Consider the following 26,759-nt stretch of genomic DNA (forward strand, 5'->3'; position numbering starts at 1 on the left):
AAATAGATACATAAATGTAGAAGCATCATCATAAAACATTGGTTCATTTTTCATGAAGACATACATTAGATAGGATATAAATTTAAATCATTGGGTAATTAACTTTTCGCCCTTTTTTACATTACAGATACAAATACACAACAATATAAAATATTTTTCTCTCACTTTTGTTTGTACATTATATATACACATCTATATTTATTTATTTGTTTATTTTTCTTCACATCACTTATACATAAACATATCAATACTGCAAATTACGTATCATCGTTACAATAATAAATCTGAAAGAAAACACACAGTCTTACAAAATTCTTGTGTACATTTCATTTATATGATTCACAACAGTAACTTCTTATCTACTAAGGGGAGTTTCGCAGTGACCTGCATCATCTTTGATCTCTGCGTTGTGATGCCATAGGCAACACAGCTCTTTCCTCATTGCATTTAAATGTAACAGAGCCTTCATCGTGCTCTTCACTATTTCCTCTGCTTGACCTGTCTACTATGAATGCATGTCATTTCTGACCCTTCACACTCTGCCACAACAGTCATCACCCCTGCCTTTCCACAAGTACTTAAGGGAATCTCTAAAGAATTTGCAGCATCTACACAAACAACATATAAACATCATGGTAAATATTACAACTCCTAGGTAAGACCAGAACGAGTAATGATACTAAAGTATTTTTGAGAAACTATGCTGCTCTTGGAAAGATATCTCTTCTTCTATTTCAGTAACTCAGAAATGTTCCTCTTTTCCTTATTTGTAATACAGCAGTCAGTCTCCATATTTAAAACTGGCACTATGTCTTCACTGGCCACATTAATTCTTATTGTCTGTTTGGACTGTATGAGCACTGGAGTTCCATACCATGTACATTTTTCATAAAATGTTAGTCTCCCTGTACATTTGACCATTACATCTGTTGGCTTGTTGTCCTTACACAGAATTGTCAAGCCTTCTTCCTTTGGAGCAACAAATGACCATTGGTTCTGACTCGGTGGAGTCCAAATACTATTGTTTAAGTTCACAAACTTCTTGATACAGTCTTTGCGAATTTGCCTTATGGATTGCAGCATCCTTGTTCCACATGTTTTGTGATCATATGTGGACACTGAAAAAAACTTTCATTTACAAATTTTGTGAACGCGATCTATCTCTTAACGCAACAGATCTTCGTTGCTCATTTTTATCTAGTGCAGCTTGGATTCATCAAATGACAAATAATCTTTTCCTGGCTCTATGTACATAAATAAACCTTGACTACCATCAACTTCAAAAGTTAGGGGTAATATTTTGTACAGATTTTTTTTTTCCTACTAATGGTACATTCACTACATAACCCCGTATATGGCCAGACATAAATGCATCAACATCAATTATGCATAATAACTGGTAACCGGTCTGTTCTGTGAGAGCAATTGTGAACTTCTTGTCTTTAATATCATCCTGAATTAAATGCAGGTACCTAGCTATTTGCATTGGATTAATTATATGAAGTTCCAGTATTCCTTTCTGAGCAGTTACTATGGCAGTAATTAGCATCTCATATTCCCGTTCTAACTCATTGTAAATTGATACGAACTGTATCAACTGTTTATTAACAGTTGAGATCAGAGCTAGGTGCTGTATCTTTTGATCAGTGCTATTAGTATATTCATTCATGTACCTATGGAGCTTTTCCATGTTTTTAACATCATTTCCTCATTACATGCAAGGGTAGCTGATTTGAAATAGGAGGCATCCTGTTCATCTAATGTTCCAAACAACATTTTACTAATTTCACCCATAAAGTTTTAGAATTAAGACACATCATTTCCTCATCCGAAATTCAAGAAAAAGTTCTATTTCAGTAGAACTGCTATAACCTATCAGCATGCATGGTTGAAATTTTGATTCTCTTTAAACGAATGACCACATTTGGGCCCTTTGTCCTTTCTACAGTGTATGGGTCATGCTACTGCATCTCTAACTTACAGCTTCTGGCCCTTCTAACACTTTCATTGTGCAATAAGACTTGATCATATGTTTTAAAATCTTTTGGTTTCTGGTGTCTGTCATAATACTCTTTGTTTTTTCCTTACACTGTGTATTGCACTGAAGCAACAAAAAAAACTATTGTAGGCATGCGTATTCAAATGCAAAGATATGTAAACAGACAGAGTACTCTGCTGCGGTCGGTGATGCCTATATAAGACAACAAATGTCTGGCACAGTTGTTAGGCCAGTTACTGCTGCTACAGTGACAGGTTGTCAAGATTTAAATGGGGTTGAACGTGGTGTTATAGTCAGCACGTGGGCGATGGGATGCAGCATCTCTGAGGTAGCGATGAAGTGGGGATTTTCCCGTACAACCATTTCACGAGTGTACTGTGAATTTCAGGAATCTGGTAAAACATCAAATCTCCAACATCCCTATGGCCAGAAAAAGATCCTCCAAGAACGGGACCAATGATGACTGAAGAGAATCATTCAACTTGACAGAAGTCCAACCCTTCTGCAAATTGCTGCAGATTTCAATACTGGGCCATCAACAAGTGTCAGCGTGCGAACCATTCAGCGAGACATCATTGATATGGGCTTTTGGAGGTGTAGGTCCACTTGTCTTTTCTTGATAATTGCGTGACACAAAGCTCTACACCTCGCCTGGGCCCGTCAACACCGACATTGGACTGTTGATGACTGGAAATATGTTGCCAGGTCGGACGAGTCTCATTTCAAATTGTATTCATCGGATGGACATGTACAGATATGGAGGCAATCTCATGAATCCATGGATCCTGCATGTCAGCAGGGGACTGTTCAAACTGGTGGAGACTCTGTAATGGCGTGGGGCATGTGCAGTTGGAGTGATGTGGGACCCCTGATACTTCTAGATATGACTCTGTCAGGTGACTCATTCTGTCCGATCACGTGAATCCATTCATATCTGTTGTGCATTCCGGCAGACTTGGGCAATTTCAGCTGGACAATACGACACCCCACATGTCTAGAATTACTAAAGAGTGGCTCCAAGGACACACTTCTGAGTTTAAACACTTCTGCTGGCCACCAAAGTCCCCAGATATGACCATTATTGAGCATATCTGGGATGCCTTGTAGCATGCTGTTCAGAAGAGGTCTCAACCCCCTCATACCCAGTTCCCTCCAGCACTACTTCAAACATTATTCGAGTCCATGCCACATCGTTTTGCGGCACTTCTGTGTGCTCTCAGAGTCCTTACACAATATTAGGCAGTTGTACCAGTTTCTTTGGATCTTTAGTGTATATTCCGTGTCACACTGGTGCTGCCTCATTTTCTCTTTTAATTCAAGTGCATAATCATCATAATTATGAGAAACACATGCAGGATCTTTCTGCAATATACCCAATATGTTGCATGCTCTGCCGAAAAATAATTCATGTGGTGTATAATTCGTGGCTGGCTCTACGGGGCATGGTATTGTACATGGTACTGTGAATTGAAGCCATTCGTCCCAATTTCATTGAGTCCTGTTGGTAAGTTCTAAAGAATTCTCTTATATTTTGGTGTGATTTTTCCAATGAATGCTCCATTTAATTGGGAATGGTAACAGTATGTCTTTGCACTACCTATTAATCCTTAACAATCTGCACACTCTCTTTAAGTGTCACTCAAAAAATTGCTACTGTTGTCACAGAGTATTACTAAGGATATTCCAAACTTCCATTATTCTTTTCACAAGGACCTGAGCTATTGTACCTGTATTCTGCTTTTCTATCAGTTCTGCTACAGTTAACTTTGTTAGAGCATCCAGGAATGTTAGTATAAATATCTATTATTTCTGTCTTTTATTGTCAATGGACTGTTGATATCAATATCACAGCTGTGATTCTTCAATTTCTCCAGGCGTATTTTATGACAAAATAAATCTCGGGTGAACAACCTGGTACGAGTGTGCATAGGACACAATATTTCGGCAATCAACCACATTGCCATCATCAGGTGCGCTGATGTACTGAGCGGCAGTGGCCTGGGCGCCATGAATTTATAGGAAAATCCCACTTCCGCTCCTCCCTCAGGCGCTTCCGATGAGTCGATACGCTCCGTGCCCCACGCGCGGTCCAGGTACAGCGTCAGTTCTCCCGCCGTCTGGGCGCTGCATCCTAGCTCTTCTCGTTCAGGAGGGTCTGCCAGCACTGTTCTCGTAATTCTTCCCTCCTCCCCCGAAGTCGGTACACTCTGGGAAATATCCTTTTTCTTCTTAATCCAGTTGATCACGGGTTCCCGCGCCTTGCTAAGGATGTAACCGCTGTCACGATTTAGTTGTGGCTCCCTTACTCTGATCTCTATGGCTTCTTTGATGACACAGTCCCAGTATTAGGAAGTCTGTGTCAGGACTCTAGTTTGCTCATAATCCATGCTGTGGAGTTCCGACAGGCAGTGCTCAGCGATTGCCGACTTACTGAGCTGTTGCATTCTAGTGTGCTGTTTATGTTCTCGGCATCGGTCCTCAGTGGTGTGAATGGTCTGCCCTACGTATACACTACCACATTTCCAGGTATCTGATAAATCCCTGATTTACATAGACCAAGGTTGTCCTTGACACTACCAAGAAGGCTCTTGGTTTTGCTTGGAGGACAGAAGGTGGTTTTCACTTGGTGTTTACATAAAATGCGTCCAATTTTTCTGGATAAGGCCCCACAAAATGGAATAATAGCCAAGGCCGCCTCCTCCTGAGGTTCATCCTCAGTTTCTGCCGGTGCTGCAGGTGTGGCATGTAGAGCCTTCCGAATTTGTCCTTCCTTGTAACCGTTCCTCCAAAACACGGTCTTCAGATGGTCCAATTCTTGTTGGAGACTGTTCCTGTTGGAGATGGTGTGAGCTCTGTGTACAAGAGTTTTGAGCATGCCATTCTTTTGTGCCGGGTGGTGGCAGCTATCTGCATGTAGGTACAAATCGGTGTGCGTCTTCTTCCTATACACGCTGTGGCCCAAAGTGCCGTCAGTTCATCTTCTAATCAAAACATCTAGGAAAGGGAGCATCCCAACTATTTCGATCTCCATGGTGAACTTAATATTCTCTTGTCTGGAGTTGAGATGTGTGAGGAAGTCTGCCAGTTTATCTCTTCCATGTGGCCAGATAACGAAGGTATCATCCACATATCTAAAGAAACAGGTGGGTTTTATATGTGCTGATTCAAGAGCTTCCTCCTCAAAATGTTCCATGTACATATTTGCGACAACGGATGAGAGTGGGCTCCCCATGGCTACTCCTTCTGCCTGCTCGTAGTATTCACCATCAAATAATAAGTAAGTTGATGTCAGAACATGTCTGAAAAGGTTGGTGGTCTCTTTGTCAAATTTCTGGCTGATGAGTTCCAAGGATTCTTGTAACGGAACTTTAGTGAATAGAGGTACCACGTCAAAGCTTGCCAGTATGTCACATTCCTTAAGCACAAGGTTGTTGATGCATCCCAGGAAGTCCACAGAGTTACGGATATGGTGTGTACATCTCCCAACGTAAGGGCTAAGCAGTTGTTTGAGGTGCTTGGCGAGAAGGTACATTGGGGCACCAATATTGCTGACAATGGGACATAATGGAATCGATTCCTTGTGCACCTTCGGCATTCCGTAAAGTCTAGGAGGAACATCAGCCCTTGGGCGTAGCTTGTTGGTAATCTTCTCAGGGAAGCCGGAATCCTTGAGAAGCACCAGAGTCTTCCTCTCGACCCTCTTGGTAGGATCGTTGTCAATCTTGCTTTATGCACTGTCACCAAGTAGGCCCCGCATCTTCTCAGCATAATCCTGTCAGGATAGGGTCGCTGTTGCGTTGCCCTTGTCTGCGGGTAATATTACTATGTCTGGATCTTCTCTTAGCTCCCATATGGCGGCTCTCTCCCTATAGGAGGCGTTCAGTTTCATCACCTTTGTTTTGGTTAGAGTTCTGCAGGTTTCACGTCGAACTTTTTCAGCAGCTGCAGGTGGAAGTCGAGCAGCTGTTTATTCCACTGTGCTAATGATGTCAGCAATGGGTACATCTTTAGGAGTCAGAGCGATATTCTATCCTTTCTTAAGAACCGAATAGTGTCATGATCCAGTTCCTCATTAGTGAGATTGATGATGGTCTTTCCGCTGCCATCAGAAGGTTTGTTTCTCCGATATACGTTCAAACTTGGATGCCTGTCATTCGGCTGACTTCCTCTGGGTTGAGTCCGCTGTGGCCCATGTGACATCATCAACCCAATCCCACGTCCATGGGTTGAACCAGTTGGCCAGTTGTAGATGTAACTGTAGGAGTTCTTTGTTGGTAGTGTCCAAGCGCCACCACGTGAAGCGAACTCTCTCTCGTACCGAAGCTAGGTTGCACATTTCTTGATTTTTCTGGTCGTCTCTGAGTTGATGTGATGCTTGACCTAAGCAAAATTTGGTACCACACGTTCTTCTCAGCACTTCATAAGAAAAACAAAAGAACTCAGTAGACAGCTTCTCCTATGACACAGCTTGTCGATCCTTTTCATGCTGCGATACATCTCTCCCCATAGAGGTATGTGATGTGATTCTTCAATTTTCAGGCGTATTTTATGACAAAATAAATCTCGGGTGAACAGCCTGGTATGAATGTGCATAGCACACAACATTGTGTCCCATGCATTGCCATACAGGAGCTAAGAGAAGATTAAGACCTAGTAATATTACCTGCAGACAAGGGCAACGCAGCAGTGATCCTATCCTGACAGGATTATGCTGAGAAGATGCGGGGCCTACTTGGTGACAGCGCATACTGCAAGATTGACACCGATGCTACCAAGAGGGTCGAGAGGAAGACTCTGGCGCTTCTCAAGGATTCCGGCTTCCCTGACGAGATCACCAAGAAGCTACGCCAGAGGGCTGCTGTTCCTCCTAGACTTTACAGACTGCTGAAGATGCACAAGGAATCAATTCCGTTACGTCCCATTGTCAACAATATTGGTGCCCCAACGTACCTTCTCGCCGAGCACCTCAAACAACTGCTTAGCCCTTACGTTGGGAGATGTACACACCATATCCGTAACTCTGTGGACTTCCTGGGATGCATCAACAACCTTGTGCTTAAGGAATGTGACATACTGGCAAGCTTTGACGTGGTACCTCTATTCACTAAAGTTCTGTTACAAGAATCCTTGGAACTCATCAGCCAGAAATTTGACAAAGAGACCACCAACCTTTTCAGACATGTTCTGACATCAACTTACTTATTATTTGATGGTGAATACTACGAGCAGGCAGAAGGAGTAGCCATGGGGAGCCCACTCTCACCCGTTGTCGCAAATATGTACATGGAACATTTTGAGGAGGAAGCTCTTGAATCAGCACATATAAAACCCACCTGTTTCTTTAGATATGTGGATGATACCTTCGTTATCTGGCCACATGGAAGAGATAAACTGGCAGACTTCCTCACACATCTCAACTCCAGACAAGAGAATATTAAGTTCACCATGGAGATCGAAATAGTTGGGATGCTCCCTTTCCTAGATGTTTTGATTAGAAGATGAACTGACGGCACTTTGGGCCACAGCATGTATAGGAAGAAGACGCACACCGATTTGTACCTACATGCGGATAGCTGCCACCACCCGGCACAAAAGAATAGCGTGCCCAAAACTCTTGTACACAGAGCTCACACCATCTCCAACAGGAACAGTCTCCAACAAGAACTGGACCATCTGAAGACCGTGTTTTGCAGGAACGGTTACAAGGAAGGACAAATTTGGAAGGCTCTACATGCCACACTTGCAGCACCGGCAGAAACTGAGGATGAACCTCAGGAGGAGGCAGCCTTGGCTATTATTCCCTTTTGTGGGGCCTTATCCAGAAAAATTGGACGCATTTTATGTAAACACCAAGTGAAAACCACCTTCTGTCCTCCAAGCAAAACCAAGAGCCTTCTTGGTAGTGTCAAGGACAACCTTGGTCTATGTAAATCAGGGATTTATCAGATACCTGGAAATGTGGTAGTGTATACGTAGGGCAGACCATTCGTACCACTGAGGACCGATGCCGAGAACATAAACAGCACACTAGAATGCAACAGCTCAGTAAGTCGGCAATCGCTGAGCACTGCCTGTCGGAACTCCACAGCATGGATTATGAGCATACTAGAGTCCTGACACAGACTTCCTAATACTGGGACTGTGTCATCAAAGAAGCCATAGAGATCAGAGTAAGGGAGCCACAACTAAATCGTGACAGCGGTTACATCCTTAGCAAGGCGCGGGAACCCGTGATCAACTGGATTAAGAAGAAAAAGGATATTTCCCAGAGTGTACCGACTTCGGGGGAGGAGGGAAGAATTACGAGAACAGTGCTGGCAGACCCTCCTGAACGAGAAGAGCTAGGATGCAGCGCCCAGACGGCGGGAGAACTGACGCTGTACCTGGACCGCGCGTGGGGCACGGAGCGTATCGACTCATCGGAAGCGCCTGAGGGAGGAGCGGAAGTGGGATTTTCCTATAAATTCATGGCGCCCAGGCCACTGCCGCTCAGTACATCAGCGCACCTGATGATGGCAATGTGGTTGATTGCCGAAATATTGTGTCCTATGCACACTCGTACCAGGCTGTTCACCTCAGATTTATTGCGTCAATATCACAGCTATCAAACTCTCCTTCTGGTGTTGGTGTTATAACCAATTGCATTTTTGTGTTATTGTGCATAATTTTTTGTTTACAGTTAGTTCATTTTCTGATGTAGTCCTCAAATTCCTTTTCCGTACTGGCCCACATTCGGTATTTCCTAATTTGTTATGATCCCTTGATGGCCACCTTTGGGTGAGTAATCGAATTCCTGCATAATTTCTGGGTTTTCTTCAGTGGTTATCTCCTGTTGTTGGTCTTCCTTGACTACCAGCACTTCCTTGCTTTCATTTGGCCCTGTTTCTGTACCAGCTGATACTACTTTCCTTATCCTTCACAATACCTTTTTTGTATACAATTTCATAATCACATTCCTTCAATTTCAATCTGAACTTCATTAAGTGTGAAGATGGATTGATAATATTTCCGACCCACTGCAATGGTTTATCTCTATTGGTCCATAATGGACAGGGGATATCAGCCGGTTAAGTAATTGTCAAAGGCAATGAAATTCACCAACAGCCGTGTAACTTAAGATGTTATTTTATTTTGAAGGCTACTACTTTCAGCATTTCATACACCATCTTCAGGCCCCATATGCATGTCTTCAAATAAACAAAAATGTCATATAAAGCCATAAATCTCTGATGTTGTGAATTCAATCATTACACTAGTGATTCATTCGAAGACTTGATAGCAACTGAGTTACCATTTCACATAGGTAACACATCTGTCTATTGGTACCCTGTTTACTTCGCCATTTCTTCAGCTGTGTACTGTTGTTTACTGTCCCCTGTGAACAGCTCAGAGAACCTTGAACTCCACTGCATTTGCACCTTGCAGATTCAGAATCTGTTTGTGGCTTTCTAATGTCCTGCCACTGTGTATTTGCACATTGCGCTTCCATCTCTGTACACAGTTTGACGGGCCTACCCGCAATCCACAGGGTTCCTTTGTCATAATAAATTACTACACCATACTTTGTAAAGAAGTCTGTACCAATTAAAGCAGCTTAGGGAATATCCAATTCCCCTCCTATCAGATGAAACTTATGTTTCAGTCTTAATTCCCGATCTATTCCAAGATTTGAAATTGCTGTCCCGTATGTATGTATATATTCTTGGACTTATGATACCTTTAATCTTTATACTTCCTTCAGTTCTATACCTGACCTGGCTTTGCAGATACTTCATATTCAACAAGCTAATTTGTAATCCATTATCTAGAAGCAATTTTAGTGGACTTTCTTTATTCTTTGGGCAATTCGGTCCTACAAACTCACTTTTATTTTCACATTCACCTTTGAATACCTTTCCCAATTCAGCATAAGGCTTTTGTTTCCCTGCTTCATATTTTTCACAGAAGTCTCTGCATTCTCAGCACACTCTCTAGTCATGTACCCTGGACCGTGACATGTGAAACACGTAACTGGTGTGCTTTCTTACAGGGACCTCCCTGTCCCAGTAAATTGCAACTTTCACATGAGACTCCTTGGATGCTCTGACTCTTGTCATGCTTGAGCTGTTCTACTTTGTGAATTCTTTTCTCAAGTCAGCTGTCTCGCATTAAATGCCCTGATTTTCCACAGGTTTTACACTTAATATTACTTCTGCAATCCTTAGACATGTGCCCTACATATCCATGTGAGAAACATGTAAGGGTTACTCTCCCCATCTCGCACTGATGAATTTTGTCACCAAATCCTTTTTCCTTGGTGAACATAACTGCTGACTCTTCAGTCAAAACTACCATAACAACTTCAGTGAGGGTGATGTTTCTGCCCCTTGCAGGCATAATTGTCTGTTGCGGTCATCATAGTTGCCTTGAATGAATACTGCTCTGCTTTATTTTCCTACTTATGGCAAAGGTCTCGCCAGTTCTGATGCTGGCATTGCACAATGGACTGTTTCGTAAAACTGATGTCAGAGTGTATCTACTTTACTGGCCCAATCTGCAATCAATCCCCCCTTCGATTGACCACTGCAGAACATATTACAAGCATAAAAATCTAAAGTATTCTTACATGTGTAATTCTGACAAAATATTTCTTACTTCTTCCCATGTGGAAGATAATTCATGCATGAGCAATTTACTTTACGCAGGTCCCTGAATATGGGTTTTACAAATTTTAACACTGTTGGATGGTCAGTTTCACATACTAATTGAAAAGCTATATCCACTTTATTAATAAATTCATTTAATGCCAATTTTGTACTATTGAAAGACTGGGGAATTCATTTAAGCGCATCACTGATACTAATGTTAGGTACTTCTGCTCCACCATCAGCAACTGCATTGTTAAACAAAGCCTTGACTTACTTTTATCTGTGGATGTGTTGTGGAGAGGTGACACAAGACTGCATCATTGCTGAAAGTGGAGCGCTCTGCTGGGGTGAGCTGAGCTGAGCTGAGCTGAACAGGGCATGACTGCATGATGCCTGCAGCGTCATGTCACCCTCAGCTGTGCTGCCATCTGCTGTCTGCTCGCTGGCCGCTGCTGCCACCTGCTGTCTGCTCGCTGGCCGCTGCTGCCACCTGCTGTCTGCTCACTGGCCGCTGCTGCTGCTGAAACTTGTAAAGGTGCCAAGCATCCTCCACTTCTTGGTTGTGCTGTCACCTTGTGTTGTTGCCCTCGCAGATCTCTCTGGACTGCTCCCCACAGCTCCATCTCATTGTTGCTCAGCTGTTCCCGTGAGCCACGTGTTGTCATGAGGTTGTGCAGAGGAGGCTGCCCTGGCCACATCTTTCCTCATCAAGCGTCGATCTCCAGACCTAAGTGTACTTCTGCTCATCATGTTCCCTCTTTTCTCACTGGAGTGCAATTGCTGCTTTTCAGTCTCAAAGCATGAAATCGGGCTGAGTATATTATAGGCCCCTATCTGTCTCAATACCCCACATCTGACACCAGAAATATTTACCTGGTCATGTTCTGACACATGGTAGAGGGAAGTTAGGGGTTTGTGATCAGTCTGCAGTTTCTGAGCAGTGAGAAGCAAATGCAGAAAGACACATTTCCAGTGAAGCAAGTTGATGACTTGCATCAGTGCCAAACATTGTTACAGGGCATCTATGAGAGATGCGGATTTTGGGACTTGACAGGTTGTTTGGAGCAGGAGACTCATGGAATTCAGGGGTCTGATTAACGCTATTTATTTGTGATCAGACTAACTACTGTACTGGAGGCTAATTCTAAACATTAAAAAAAGTAAAGATGTCAATGGGTTGGGAATGGAAGTCAGTGTCTGAAGCCACAGGGGCAGGTACTAACACAAGTAGCGAATGCTAGCAGCGTGTTAATTACAAACTTGAGAGCAGCACTCCAGCTTATCAAGGCTGGTCACAAGGAACGTGGAGTTGGCACCCTAGTGATCTGACTGAGAACTCTGAATGCACAAGCATGGGTTTTTTAAAGAATCATGGTGGTGCACAATTCCTCCCTACCTATAGTCGACCAACCAGTCCACCAGCACTTAACGAGCTTCAGTCAATCTGGCAAACTGTTCAGCACCTCCAGAGCGCCTGCGGCAAACCAGATTTAGATTCCTCCCCTACTCCTACTCGGTAGTTAGGGATGCTTCTGGATTTTACATTAACAAACTCCAAGTTTGGCATCAACAGCTTTCAGCTGACAGCTGAACGTCACTACCACTCCTATTATGGCCAACAACAACAGTGTTTTATGTCACCTGGCCCCGCCCTCCATCCTTCTGTGAGTGGGGACTGGTGTAGTAGCACTCTAACCTGTGTAAACCCACTGACATTGCAGTTCTCAGGAGCAAGTCCAGGTTTGCTGCCTCTGCTAAGGTGTGCCTTTTCATGGCCATCATCTACAATGGTGCCTTACAGCAGCATCCAGGCAGTGGATGGAGTTACCAGTTAATTCTCTGAAGTGAAATTTCTGCCCAGGAACAGCTGCCAAGAGCATCTGCAACTTGCACAGCTATAGTGCCACTATTTATCTCCGGGGGCCTAAATGATTCCACTTTTATCTGCTCTCTGCATTGTGTCTCTGATTTCCTACCTTGGAGTGCCCTTGATGACTCCAAATAGCCATTAGCACAACAGTGTACAAGTCACTATGTCATCAGTATATCACAGTTCTGACTGTATTTGAGGAAAACATTTCACATTTAATATCTGTAACTAAGGTCAAGCTTTTGCATGAAATAGTTTATAGGAGAGGTAAGAGTTATGATTGTTTGGTTCTTTCTTTGAAGTTCTTTTTTTAAATCGTGTAGTTTAACTGCCATATCAGTTACAAATGTGAGATCCAACAACTATCTTAAATCATACAGTTGTGAGTTATCTTCCTCTCTTTCAATCACAAAAGATTTTATCTTTGGCAGAAGTTCTCTACATCTGTTTGGAAGCATACCTCTACACAGCCATCAAACTTTGATGTGCAGTTGCGGGTCTCCATATTGGCAATCCAATTCTTCTTGTGGCACTTTAAACTTTCTTGTCTGTAGTGATTGTGAGCGAATTGAATTCTCCTCATGTGGTATCTTTCAAGGTCAGAATTGTAAGCAAGTTTTCTTTTACAGTGAGTGTTGTGGGTTGGCTGGAGAGCCAACACCGGTTTACTAGAGGAAGCCGAAAGGCACGTGTTTTAGCTCACGCAGGCTGGCGTGAGGTCTGGAACAGGACAAGGAAATTAGACTGTAGAAAAAACGGATGTAGCTGGTGGAATACTTAACTTTAATCCATTAATGGTGAACGTCGCTCTTGATGGTACATGTTTTACAGTATCAATAGTAACTGGTAATGGCGCCTTGCTAGGTCGTAGCAAATGACGTAGCTGAAGGCTATGCTAACTATCGTCTCGGCAAATGAAAGCGTATTTTGTCAGTGAACCATCGCTGGCAAAGTCGGTTGTACCACTGGGGCGAGTGCTAGGAAGTCTCTCTAGACCTGCCGTGTGGCGGCGCTTGGTCTGCAATCACTGACAGTGGCGACATGTGGGTCCGACATATACTAACAGACCGCGTCCGATTTAAAGGCTACCACCTAGCAAGTGTGGTGTCTGGCGGTGACACCACAGTGAGATTCAAAAATATCACTCTCATAAAAATCATTACATGAGCTGAATTGACTATATCTATTGACTCACCTAAATGCAATGAGAATCAGAAGCAGGATTCTAAATCTGTTACCAGTTGACCTTTTACATTTTTTCCCACTTTGCTGTTATATAGGTGTTGATAGAGGCATGTCTCTGATGACTAATATTATCTCTGACTTATTTTAAAATCTGGAAACAAAGACTCGCTAGCTGTGGGAAAGCACTCTGTAACAACTTTGTCATCATCAAGTGATTCTGATTGTTTCATCAGTACTTCTGATACGCGAAAGTATGCTGTGTTTGATGAAACACTTTTTTTGTAGAGGCTTTACAAAAAAGACTGCTGTTATTGTATTTTACTTTTAGGATAAGAAAGTTTCTTTCGGCTTAATTCACTACCAACAGCTGCTTCAGATTCAAAGTCTTGATGAACTATTCTGAAATGACGTTCAGTATTTCCCTTTTTAGGTATAACTAAAAAAACATTACATATCAAACATATACAGCTTTATTTATAGTTTAATAAAAAACTTCTTTCCACATGATATATTTACCTAGCATTAGCTGCACTTATTTTTCACAGACATGTTACTAAGTGAGAACTATAACTTGGCCCATTGGCTTCCTAGTTCTTATTGATAGAACTCAGCAGCCATCTGGAGACTTCGCGTTGTAATGGTTTGGGGATGTTCATTGACAACTTCACAGCATGCTGTTCACCACTGTTGATTGCATTGTCACTAAGCTGTGCTGTCGCTGTTGTGTGTATTGTTGTGGCATTTTGACTGTGATTGTTTCTGAAATAAGTGATGACATGGTTATTTGACGTGCCCCTGCATCTGGCCTATGCTTTCTGAACCTAAATCCACATCAATCAATAGCTATAAAAATGAATGTGTCTTTCTTTATGCCACCTACATTTCTATACCAATCATCTGATTGCAGTGAAACTTTGGTAAGCTGTTGTGCACTTGCCTGCAAAGGTTTCTGAAACAGTAAAATATTTTACACTAGGTAGCATGCAGGTCATTTCAATAATGAAACATGAGTTGATATGCAGTTGCCTGTGAAAGTTTCCAGATTAGTACATCCATTTTACAGTAGGTGGAAAGTGATTTGTTTCAGCAAATGTATGTATCTCATATAGTTTGCCGGCAGTTTGTGTGTTTTCAGTGTGTGTCTGTGCACACATGACATAATTGGATTGAATCATATGCGAGTGACATTTCACTCCATGTGTGACGTAACAAGTAGTTTTGATTGTGAAATTCCAATTGCAAATTGACATCAGAAAATAGATATCACATGCATTTTCTTTTCTCTCTCCAAGTGCATTTATGATAGTCATTAAAAAGCATTACTTTCAATGTCAAATTGGTTGTGCCACCCAAATGACAAGTGATAGGTCAATCTACACTTCAAGCACAAAAGAAAAAGGCATCATGAGCTTCAGAAGCAGAGTGTCAAGACTGGAAACCATTAGAATATGCACTACTCAAGTCCAAGTCCATTTGTTTGCAGCAGACAAGCAACAGGATACAAGGCTGGGTACCATTCGAGTATGCATTGCTCAATCAAGATGATAACTGCATGCGGATTTACATCTTAGTGCATTCCATTATGGTTCTAATTGTGATTACGGTCTTCATCCAAGTGTGGTTATTGGAAAAACAGGTAAATTATGTTTGTATTGCAGTGCCTTCAAATTTAAGAATGAAACAGCAGGAAAACACTGTGCGGGTGCAAAAGTGAAATTGGCAGAATTACACTCACCACTTGAACCATTGTCAACATTGGTATCAGATGAAATAAGCGAACTGAAACATTGCTAGGAAAGTTGAATTCATGTTTCCAAATGACAGTGGTGCAACAAATATCGTGAGTGAGAACTACATGACAACGTTCAAGGTGCAAGGGCAAATTTATCATTGTGTAGAATGATGGCCAAACAGCACAATCAGCACTAAAATTACCATTGGATATGCAAATCACCGAAACACTAATACACAAAATCAACAAACATTCTGGGGTGGATAAAGTGCCAAATCATATTAACTCATTATATGGGGCGAATGTACAATGGTACACTAAAAAGCACTTAAGGCACTTCATTGTACACTCAGAGATTTGAGAGGAATTGGAATTTGTTTGGTGGAGCCCTCATTGTATTGTCTGGTTATTTTCGACAAACAGTACCTTCAACAGCTGCTGATGAACTGAAAGCATGTTGCAAATCATCAATTTTCTGGTAATATACACAGACAATGATTTTGACAACCAAGATGTGTGTACAGCTCAACATGGTACATTCACTGAACGTTTTGCAGAGCAATTTTTTTTATTCACAGTGGGAAAATAGCAGTCACTGAATCCACTCAGTGTATCACATCGTAAACAAACTTCCGTAAAATCACAGAACCGTGGATGAATTGATTAAGGAAGTTTTCCCAAATATTACATACAATTACAAAAATCATCAGTGGCTCAGTGCAAGTGCGATATTAGCAGCCACAAACAACGATGTAAATGCCTTCAGTTTCAGCATTCAAATGAAATACCAGGAAAAGCAACAACATATCAGTCCATCGATACCATAATGACTTAGTAAAGTTGTCATTTATCCAATCGAATTGTTGAATTCACTTGATTTGCCAGGTGTGCTGGCACACATTATAATGCTGAATCTTGGCCTGTGTTTGATTTTTTTTCAGAACATAAATCCACTATGATTTTGCAATGGTACAAGGTTTTCAGTGTAAAGGATTATGAACAACATCATCAAAACTACAATATTAAATGGAAAATTTTCCGGAGTAGTAGTGCAGTTGGCATGCATCCCAATGATACTGACAGATATGCCATTTGAATTCAAACATTTGCAGTTTCCAGTGCATCTCGCACTTGCAATGATCACTAACAAAGCATTGTGACAATTGTTATGAGTGTATGGATTAAATAAGAAAAATCTGTGTGCCTCACATGGTCAGTTGTATGTGGCCTGCAAACACATTTGAAAACATTTAAATGATATTTTTTCAGCCTGAAAAACCGAGCGAGGTGGCGCAGTGGTTAGGCACTGGACTCGCATTCGGGAGGACGAAGGTTCAATCCCGCGTCCGGCCAGCCTGATTTAGGTTTTCCGTGATTTCCCTAAATCACTCCAGGCAAATGCCGGGATGGTTCCTTTCAAAGGGCACGGCCAACTTCCTTCCCCGTCCTTCCCTAATCCAATGAGACCGATGACCTCGCCGTCTGGTCTCCTTCCCCGAAACAACCAACCAATCAACCTGAAAAAAAGTGTTGTGTATCCAATTGCTATGGGGGTATGGATAAAATTTGGTAAATCCATGTGTCTCACATAGTCAGTTCCATGTAGCCTGCAAACACATTGGAAAACCTTTCGATTTATTCATGTATGCACCAGACTGAAAAACAAATGTACTGTATATCCAAAATGTATTGTGTACTGCATGTAGGAAACTAACTAGTAAAAGAACAAAACGGAAGGAATCCCAATTTGGTACTATAACTTTCCTCTCATAAACAAATATCTCCCACTATTTGGACATTACTTCTGAGTACTTTTCCCTACTGCTATCTAGTTTTGTGCAATAATGTAATTTAGTGGTTTACATTTACTTTGTTTGGGACAGAAGCGAGAACAGTGTGTTCGTACATTACCACTCAGTAATCTCTCTCTCTCTCTCTCTCTCTCTCTCTCTCTCTCTCTCTCTCTCTCTCTCTCTCTCTCTCTCTCTCTCATACACACACACACACACTCACACACACACACACACACACACACAAATACATTCACATCAGACCAAGCCAATTTAAGCAACCATGACATTTAATAATTGCAATGGAAGTCAGTTACCATTGTACAGTGGTACCACATACACAGCTATAATGGTGAAATCCAGTTCTTTTAATAGACGTGGACAAATACTCTGAACATTCTGTGGCTCAATGTATAACCTGTCCACCAGTTTCCCGTGCTGATCTTTAGAGGAATGTGCTATTGTGCTAGACCAAGTAGCATTTTCACCTCTCAGGTTTGGGATGTCTCTCTATTACTTGTGTCACCCAGAATCACTCTATCTCTCACATCATCCAATAAAAGTTTTCCTCAGAAGGAATGGGCCCTAAAATGTATATAAATGTTTGCAAACTATTTTTACATATATATCAAAATATTAACAACAGAAAAATATATGTGAGGTAAACGTACTCACTTGTTACATTACATGGTGCTAAATTATACTAGCTGAAGACAAGTGGCTCTTGTCATATACATAAAACTGATGTAAAAACCAGAAACATCACATGCCATGGCTTAAGAGGGCACCCAGATTACACTGAACGTATGTTAGAATAAATTCACAAATGTATTCACCCACTAGTAAAGGCTTTTGTCTACATAAAATTATAACAGGAGTCCAAAGAATAAAATGTTTGCATAATGCAAGTATTCACCATGCCAGAAACCAAGGCCAACTGTTCAAAGGTACAAGTGCAAGCAATAAGGAAAAGTCAGGATGTACAGGGCACTAAATATGTCCGCACAAGAACTATGCCCTCCTTGTGTTAAGTAACAGCATTTTACATTAAAGTAAGAATGAAAATTTCTTCTACAAGGCTACTAATAATGCAATAAATTTACAGGTGTACATTACATATAAAATCTCTGATACATTTGCTGGCTGAGTAATTCAGTATGTATAATTCAGTATGCAGAAGCTAGAGTTCTGTTTCCACTGTTACAATATATGGGGAAGAAAGAGTAAATGTGAGCTGAAACAATGTCACTGGAAAAGAAACTTCTGCTTGACAGTACGGAAGATTAAACAATAGTGATACTGCAAGTAAATTAGATAACAATTCTTACAAAAAATTACATGTATTACAAAAAGATTGAGGAAAGAGTGAAATGGATAAAGTCACATCACAACCTAAGAATAATAGAAAAATGAGAACCTTCTGCTTAACTATATGGAGGCTTATGCAGAAAAAATGTAAACCATTTTACAAAATACATTTTTTTTAATACCAACTGTAGGAACATGTGCTAGAAAGACCTCAAAATATGAAACCCCAAGGATATGATATGTAGAGAGGAAGTATTTAGAGAAAAATGGCACATTTGCTGATGTTAGCGGAGATTGGTAAACATGTGTTATGTGACCATGAGCAGAAGTTAAAGCCATCAAAGAAGTGCTTACTCGCGAGTTGCAAATGATCATTAAAATATTACTGTCTCTCTTAACAAGATGTTTGTAAATTTCTAATTCTTCTAATAAGTCCAATTTCCAGCCTTATATTTCCTTATGTGAAATTATGGTGTCTTCTAATCCCCCAGGAGAATGGTCTGAAATAAGCAAATTTTTAGCAAAATAAGAATTATGAACATTTCCACCATTCTTAACCCAACAAGTTCTACTTATATCTGACTTTAATAGCCAGTCTGCCCTATACAATAGGTAGGGAAATCTTTACAGATGATTTTATAGACATCTGAATTTGTGAAAGGATCTTGTTCTTTTTGAAATGTATGTATTAAATTTTTCTTTAAACTATTGTTAGCAAAAGAGGTAATTGTAAAAGTGTATTTTCTAGCCAGAAGATGGTCAGTCCTGTAGGACATATTACCTAAAAATGGTATCAAAATGAACTTGCCATTTCCATCTTCTTTACTCTTCCGTGTATTGTCACCTAGTGTTGAAATTTTTTTATTTGACCTTTTGTTATTAATTATATGACTGACAGTCTTGTCTAAAACCATTATTACTAGCAATAGTCTTAATCAAATTAACTTCTTTCTGAAAATTGTATGGGGAAAGAGGCATTGTTAAAGCATGATGTACTGCTGAATGGAAAAAAGCAACTTACGAGACTGTGGGTGGAAATAATATGATGGAATAATATTATGAGAGTAGGTTGTCTTACAATGAGTATCAAAAGTGATACTGCCATTCTGTACACGTAATTTCAAATCGAGGAAATATAGGTCACCATTCTCTTTTTTAATTTCTGTTGTAAATTTAATTTTCTTGCGGAAGCTGTTAATGCTGTTAAGTAATAAATCTAATCCTTGGTCAGTTTCCTTCCATCAGTGCAAAAATTAAGTCATCTATATAACACATAAAAAACCTGTTTTAGTCACTAATTCTGATGTAGCATTGAAGAAGCCATCTTCAAGGGAGTTAATGAAAATATCAGCCAGGATGGCAGCTAAGGGATTACCCAACACATGACCAAAGGATTCAACATACAATTTACTGTTAAAAGTAAAATAATTATATTTGAGCACTACCTTTAACAACCTCACCAGTTCTGTTAATTTGCAATTCGGTTAACTTCTTATGCATTAATAGGTTCTTTTCTATGATTTCAAGTGTCATGTCAAAAGGAACATTGTGGTGCGCACTCCCTATATTATTCATGATCAGGCAAACTGGATGCTAGTTCTCGTGAAGCTTAAACTGGCTTCTTAAAATGGGAGGCTTCCTTGATGGCTTTAAGCCGCTGATCATGGTCACATAATAAGTGTTTACCAGTCTCTAGAGGAACAGAAGGTTCCAAATGATTGGAAAAGAGCACAGGTAGTCCCAGTCTTCAAGAAGTGTCGTTGAGCAGATGCGCAAAACTATAGACCTATATCTCTGAAATCAATCTTTTGTAGAATTTTAGAACATGTTTTTTGCTTGCGTATCATGTCATTTCTGGAAACCCAGAATCTACTCTGTAGGAATCAACATGGATTCAGGAAACAGCGATCGTGTGAGACCCAACTCGCTTTATTTCTTCATGAGACCCAGAAAATATTAGATACAGGCTCCCAGGTAGATGCCATTTTCCTTGACTTCCGGAAGGCGTTCGATACAGTTCCACACTGTCGCCTGATAAACAATGTAAGAACCTATGGAATATCAGACCAGCTGTGTGGATGGATTGAAGAGTTTTTAGCAAACAGAACACAGCATGTTGTTCTCAATGGATAGACGTTAAAGGAACCTCTGACGTGCCACAGGGGAGTGTTATGGGAACATTGCTTTTTACAATATATGTAAATGACCTAGTAGATAGTGTCGGAAGTTCCATGCAGCTTTTCGTGGATGATGCTGTAGTATACAGAGAAGCTGCAGCATTAGAAAATTGCAGCGAAATGCAGGAAGATCTGCAGCAGATAGGCACTTGGTGCAGAGAGTGGCAACTGACCCTTAACATAGACAAATGTAATGTATTGCAAATACATAGAAAGAAGGATCCTTTATTATATGATTATATGATAGCGGAACAAACACTGGTAGCAGTTACTTCTGTAAAAATCTGGGAGAATGCGTGCGGAACGATTTGAAGTGGAATGATCATATAAAATTAATTGTTGGGAAGGTGAGTGCCGGGTTGAGATTCATTGGGAGAATCCTTAGAAAATGTAGCCCATCAACAAAGGAGGTAGCGTACAAAACACTCGTTCGACCTATACTTGAGTATTGCTCATCAGTGTGGGATCCGTAGCAGGTCGGGTTGACAGAGGAGATAGAGAAGATCCAAAGAAGAGCGGCGCGTTTCGTCACAGGGTTATTTGGTAAGCGTGATAGCATTACGGAGATGTTTAGCAAACTCAAGTGGCAGACTCTGCAAGAGAGGCGCTCTGCATCGCAGTGTAGCTTGCTGTCCAGGTTTCGAGAGGGTGCGTTTCTGGATGAGATATCGAATATATTGCTTCCCCCTACTTATACCTCCCGAGGAGATCACGAATGTAAAATTAGAGAGATTAGAGCGCACACGGAGGCTTTCCGGCAGTCGTTCTTCCCGCAAACCATACGCGAAGGAACAGGAAAGGGAGGTAATGACAGTGGCACATAAAGTGCCCTCTGCCACACACCATTGGGTGGCTTGCGGAGTATAAATGTAGATGTAGATGTAATATCAAAGGACAACAACCTAGTATGAGAATTTGAGTTTTTCATTTTATTAATTGGATCTTTCCTATTTTTAACAGAAGAATTACTGTCAAAAGTAAAAGATTCCTTGAGTTCACTTTGTATGTGTCTAACTAACTTGTGGTGACCACTCCCTAAATTATTTATGATCAGGCAAATTGGATGCTAGTTCTTGTGAAGCTTAAACTGGCTTCTTAAAATGGGAGGCTTCCTTGATGGCTTTAAGCCGCTGCTCATGGTCACATAATAAGTGTTTACCAGTCCCTGCTGACGTTGGCGAATGTGCCAGTTCTTCCTCTCTACTGTTGGGATACTTACATGTCATATCACGAGGTTTCATTTTTCAAGACCTTTCTAGCAAATGTTCCAAAAGTTGGTATTCAAAAAAATTGTATTTTGTGATGTGGCTTACATTTTTCCTGCATAAGTCTCCATACAGTTAAGCAGAAGGTTCTCATTTTTCTTTTATTCTTAGGCTGTGATGTAACTTTATCTATTTTACTCTTCCCTCCATCTCTTTGTAATATAACTAATTTTTGTAATAGAATTGTATTCTTCATCATGCTTAATTTACTTGCAGTATCGCTCTGCCACATAAATGTTTTGCACATAATTACATATTTAATGTGTACCTCTAAACTTATTGCATTTATGACTGGCTGTCAATAAGAGATTGTCATTTTGCTTTAGTGTAAAATTACATTCCATAACACCAGCAAGAAGCAGTGCTTACATGCATGTATATAGCAATCACTGCATTCCAATTTTTTCATATCACTTAAGCTTCTGTACTGTTAAGTGGAAGTTCCTGTTTTAGTGACATTGTGGTAGCTTGTATTTGCTCTTCTTTCCCCATGAATTTGTAACAGTGGTGCTTTGGAAATAGAACTCTAGCTTCTACACACTAAATTATATGTTCAGTATTACTCTGTCAGCAAACATATTAGAGATTTTATATGTAATGTATACCTGTGAATTTACTGCATTATTAGTAGTCTTGTAGAAGAAATTTTTGTTCTTACTTTATTGTAAAATTCTCTTATTTAACACAAGCGAGGCATAGTTCTTACACACATGTATTTAGTGCCCTATACATCCTGATTTTTCCTTATTGCTTGCACTTGTACCTTTGAACAGTTGGCCTTAGTCTCTGGCATTGTGAATACTTATATTATGCAAACATTTTATTCTTTGGACTCCTGTTATACTTTATCTAGACAAGTGACTTAACTAGTTGGTGAATACATTTGCTCATTTATTCTGACATACATTGAGTATAATCTGGCTGCTGCTTAAGCCATAGCATGTGATGTTTCTGGTTTTTATGTCATTTTATATATGACAAGAGTCACTCGGCTTCAGCTAATGCAATTTACCACCATGTGATGTAACAAGTGAGTATGCTTACCTCACAAATATTTTTCTATTGTTAATATTTTGTTATATATGTAAAAATAGTTTGTAACCTTCCAAAGAAAATATTTTTATAAATATCAAAACGTAGATCAAGGGCTGCATAAACCTTTGGTTTGCAACTAATTGTCTGGGTTTTTTCATCCTCTTCAAATTTAGATAGTTGCTGAATTGCAGCCATGTTTAAGATTTTAAAAGTTTTTAGTAATTGTAGTTTCTTTTACTGACAGTTAACACACATTTCCTTAACAAGTATGCTTACCAGAAAATTGTATTTCATATTCAATCCAAATGCTTCATACAATGATGATAAATATAGTGAAACACTCAGTATTTTCATAATTTGCATTGGTGAACTATTTGTAGAGCCAATAGTCTGATGTACACTCAGTATTTTCATAATTTGCATTGGTGAACTATTTGTAGAGCCAATAGTCTGATGTATCTAAAACACATCATAGTCATGAACTGTCCCAAATAGGAAGAAAGAATAAAAGGTAGAAGTGTAATCCAACTTACAAAAACAGAAACATCAGAAAAGCCATCATACGATGCACCATTGCTCCTATCTGACAAGTTAGAAGGTGTTGCATCCAAAAAGGATATAAAAGCTGTTTGGATGAGGCAACTGCAAATCCTTTAATCAGTAGATCAAGTATTTCAGTCTGTTCACATCAACAGACAGGTAAAGTGTAAGACAGTGTAATAACATGCCAATAAATGGTCCGCTTACTCCAGAGTAAGATTAATAAATTAAGACTGCATGTGGAGGAGATGAAACTTTCACTGCAGCCATTGGGATCATAATGGCTCCCTGAAAGATCAAGATCCAGATCCAGGTGTTACATAGAGGTACTTGCTTGAAATCCTCCATCTCATAAAAATCAACAAATATAAAAGTAATTTTGGGAGTGGCTGAAGAGAGTTTTTTAATTTGCAGAGTAAATAAGTGATGTAGAGAATAATATGTATAGCTCCATGAGGTTGTCTTTAGGAAGATAGCAATGCCAGAAGTTTGTAGCACAATGCAGGAATGTCTGTAGAGAACTGACAACAGATGCAGGATTTTTCGGTTGACTCCTAACATAAATAGATATTGCACATAAATATATGAAGAGATCCATTACTGTTTGATTGCACTATCAGTGGAAACAACATAAACCATCTAGGAGTATCCATCCATAGAAACCTGAAATGGAATAACCACATGAAACTAGTGTAGGAAAAGCAGATGCCAGGCTGAGATTCATTAAAAGATTTCTGAGGATATGAAAGAAATGACCCACAAAACTATTGTTCAACTGATTCTTGAGTATTGTGTATCATCCTGTGACCCATACCAGATAAGAATAGCAGAGGAGATAGAGAAGGTTCAACGAAAAGTGGCACATTTTGTCACTGGTTTGTTCAGTAAGTGCAACTGTGTTGAGGAGACATTTACCAATCTTCTGTAGCAGGTGCTACAAGATGGGCACTGTGCATCACAGTTTAGTTTCTCTTAAAAGTTTTGAGAACATATGTTCCAAGACGAGGTGAGCAGCATGTTAGTTCCTCCTATGTAAAACTTGCAAAATGAGTACTATAGAAAAGTCAGAGGTATAATTTAAACACAGGCTTGGTAATGTTTATGAATGGAACAGGAAAAGGTGAAATGATAAAGGAACCAGAATTACCTTTTGCCATACACCATAAGATGGCTCGTCAATCATACATGTAGAATTAAATAACTATCATTCCTTCCTTCCCAAAATCCAGGTAACACTAGTTCCTCATTTACTTCTGGTATGTTTGTATTTTTATGATCTCCATCATGTATGCTATTTTATTCATTGCTTTTTGCTTCTCTTGTTTTCATGATTTCACAAGTTGCCTTTTCTTTCATTTGCATTCTTGTCAGTTCTGATATTTTTGTTCTTTTTTTTTTTATTTTTCTGCATCGTCTTTTCATTTATACTTCTAGTTGTGCTGTAGTCTTCTTTATCTCCAGCCGAACTTCTCTGCCTTCCTCTAGTAACTTTTTTAAGGCTTTCAGATCTGAAGAGTTGCTTCATTATTGATACTATAGTTTTCCATCCTGTTACTATTTTCTTTACTGATGAAGTAATCTGTGAATTTAATAGCATTTTTAGCATCTGTTGATTTTGTTTGTGTGTCTGCTGACATGCATTAAGTAGGTTTTGTTTCGTAAAGTGTTTGTACTAATTGAAGTAAATGATTACTAACTGCAGTAAGTAATTGCTTTTAAGCCAATATTGTAATATTTTTTTGTTTAGAGTGTTATATTTTTTTGTTTAGAGTGCACCAGTTTACCAAAGTGGAAATGTTTGCTGTGACAAATCAAACAAGCTCAGCTGAGCTTATGTCAGAATTTTGTCACTTACAAGAACACCTCTTCTCATCACTGGGACTGCATACTCGTACACTTGACATGCCTCCACATGAGCTGGGAGCTGCTGCATATCGTAAGCATGACATTGAAGCTTGGATGCCTGGTCGCAATGCCTGGGGTGAGATTTCAAGCTGCAGCAACTGCACTGACTACCAAACACGGCGCCTGAATGTTAGGTTAGTGAGACATGAATTTCATTAAAATTGAGATTGATTTTTCGAGAAATTAATTTTTAACAATTATTCTATTGCTGCTGTGTAAAAAACAGTATTTACATCTCATAAGCATCTGAAAGTATTTCATCACTGCTTATCTGTTATATGCAGATATAATTTATAAACTAAAAGCTTCTTTCAGAGAATTTACAGGAAGTTACAAATGTATAATAGCTTTACTCTGGTGTTTAACATGATGTTGCCACAGTTCAAGTAATCATTTGTAGTAAAGCCCCTAAAAGAAACTCCATCAAAACAAAACATACTTTCAGGTTTAAAATAGCACAGTAACTCAGTTGGTGTAATGAGAACTGTACCCCGGCCCCAAAACACACACACACACACACACACACACACACACTCAGAGAGAGAGAGAGAGAGAGAGAGAGAGAGAGAGATTTAGTTTAGAATCGGGGAATATGCGTAATGAACCACTCCCTCCAAATGCGAAGAAGATAACACTATTGAACCATGGTATCATGGCATCTTTGACTGCGTTTACTCCATTGAAGAATATTTATATTTCTGAAGTGTATTACATAAATACTTAATGTATAAAATGTATTATTGTAACCTTAAATAAGTGTGCCTAGAAAGCACTTTCAAAAATGAACTTATAACTTGCCTTGTCCAATGCCATATGGAAAGATGTTTTTGTTGACAACAGGACCGATGAATACAATACAATACAGATCCATAGATTGAAAGTCCCAAATTCATTCCTAGCCATTGTATAGATTCTTAATAAAAATGTTCAGCTGTGATGGCTTAAGGCTCCTGGTATGAGTCACAGTCACTTTGCTAAAGTGCTCATCAAAGAAGACAGAGACAAATAGAGGTTGAGGGCAGCCTTTCGGCCTTTGGGTAGGAAACTGCCGCTAGTGGAGGGTGAATTAAGAATGATCAGTGGCATGAGGATGTGGAAGGCAATCGAAATCACTCATTTAAAGGCACTGTGTGTCCACAGGAAATGTGGCCAGTGTATTAAAAAAAGTTCATGCATCTTTCAATTGGAGAAAGATTCCAAATTAGTCCCCTATTTAGAACTCTGAGAGGCATTTGCCAACTGAATTGAAACAGGTTACATTTTCATAAAAATCAGGATATGAAGTCTTATACACCTAGTTCACTGACATATTGGAGATAGTGTTTT

At 39.9% G+C, this 26,759-nt stretch overlaps 1 protein-coding gene across 1 annotated transcript in view; it reads left to right on the forward strand.

Moving 5' to 3' along the window:
• Nucleotides 1–26,759, forward strand: part of LOC124613218 (serine--tRNA ligase, chloroplastic/mitochondrial) — a 91,367-nt gene that overhangs the window by 46,305 nt on the left and 18,303 nt on the right. Inside the window, exon 3 of the mRNA XM_047141891.1 lies at nt 25,298–25,567. Within this exon, the coding sequence (XP_046997847.1) occupies nt 25,298–25,567 (270 nt within the window). The remainder of the gene's footprint in view (nt 1–25,297; nt 25,568–26,759) is intronic.

This window comes from Schistocerca americana, chromosome 4, assembly GCF_021461395.2.
Source record: "Schistocerca americana isolate TAMUIC-IGC-003095 chromosome 4, iqSchAmer2.1, whole genome shotgun sequence".
Taxonomy (NCBI): domain Eukaryota; kingdom Metazoa; phylum Arthropoda; class Insecta; order Orthoptera; family Acrididae; genus Schistocerca; species Schistocerca americana.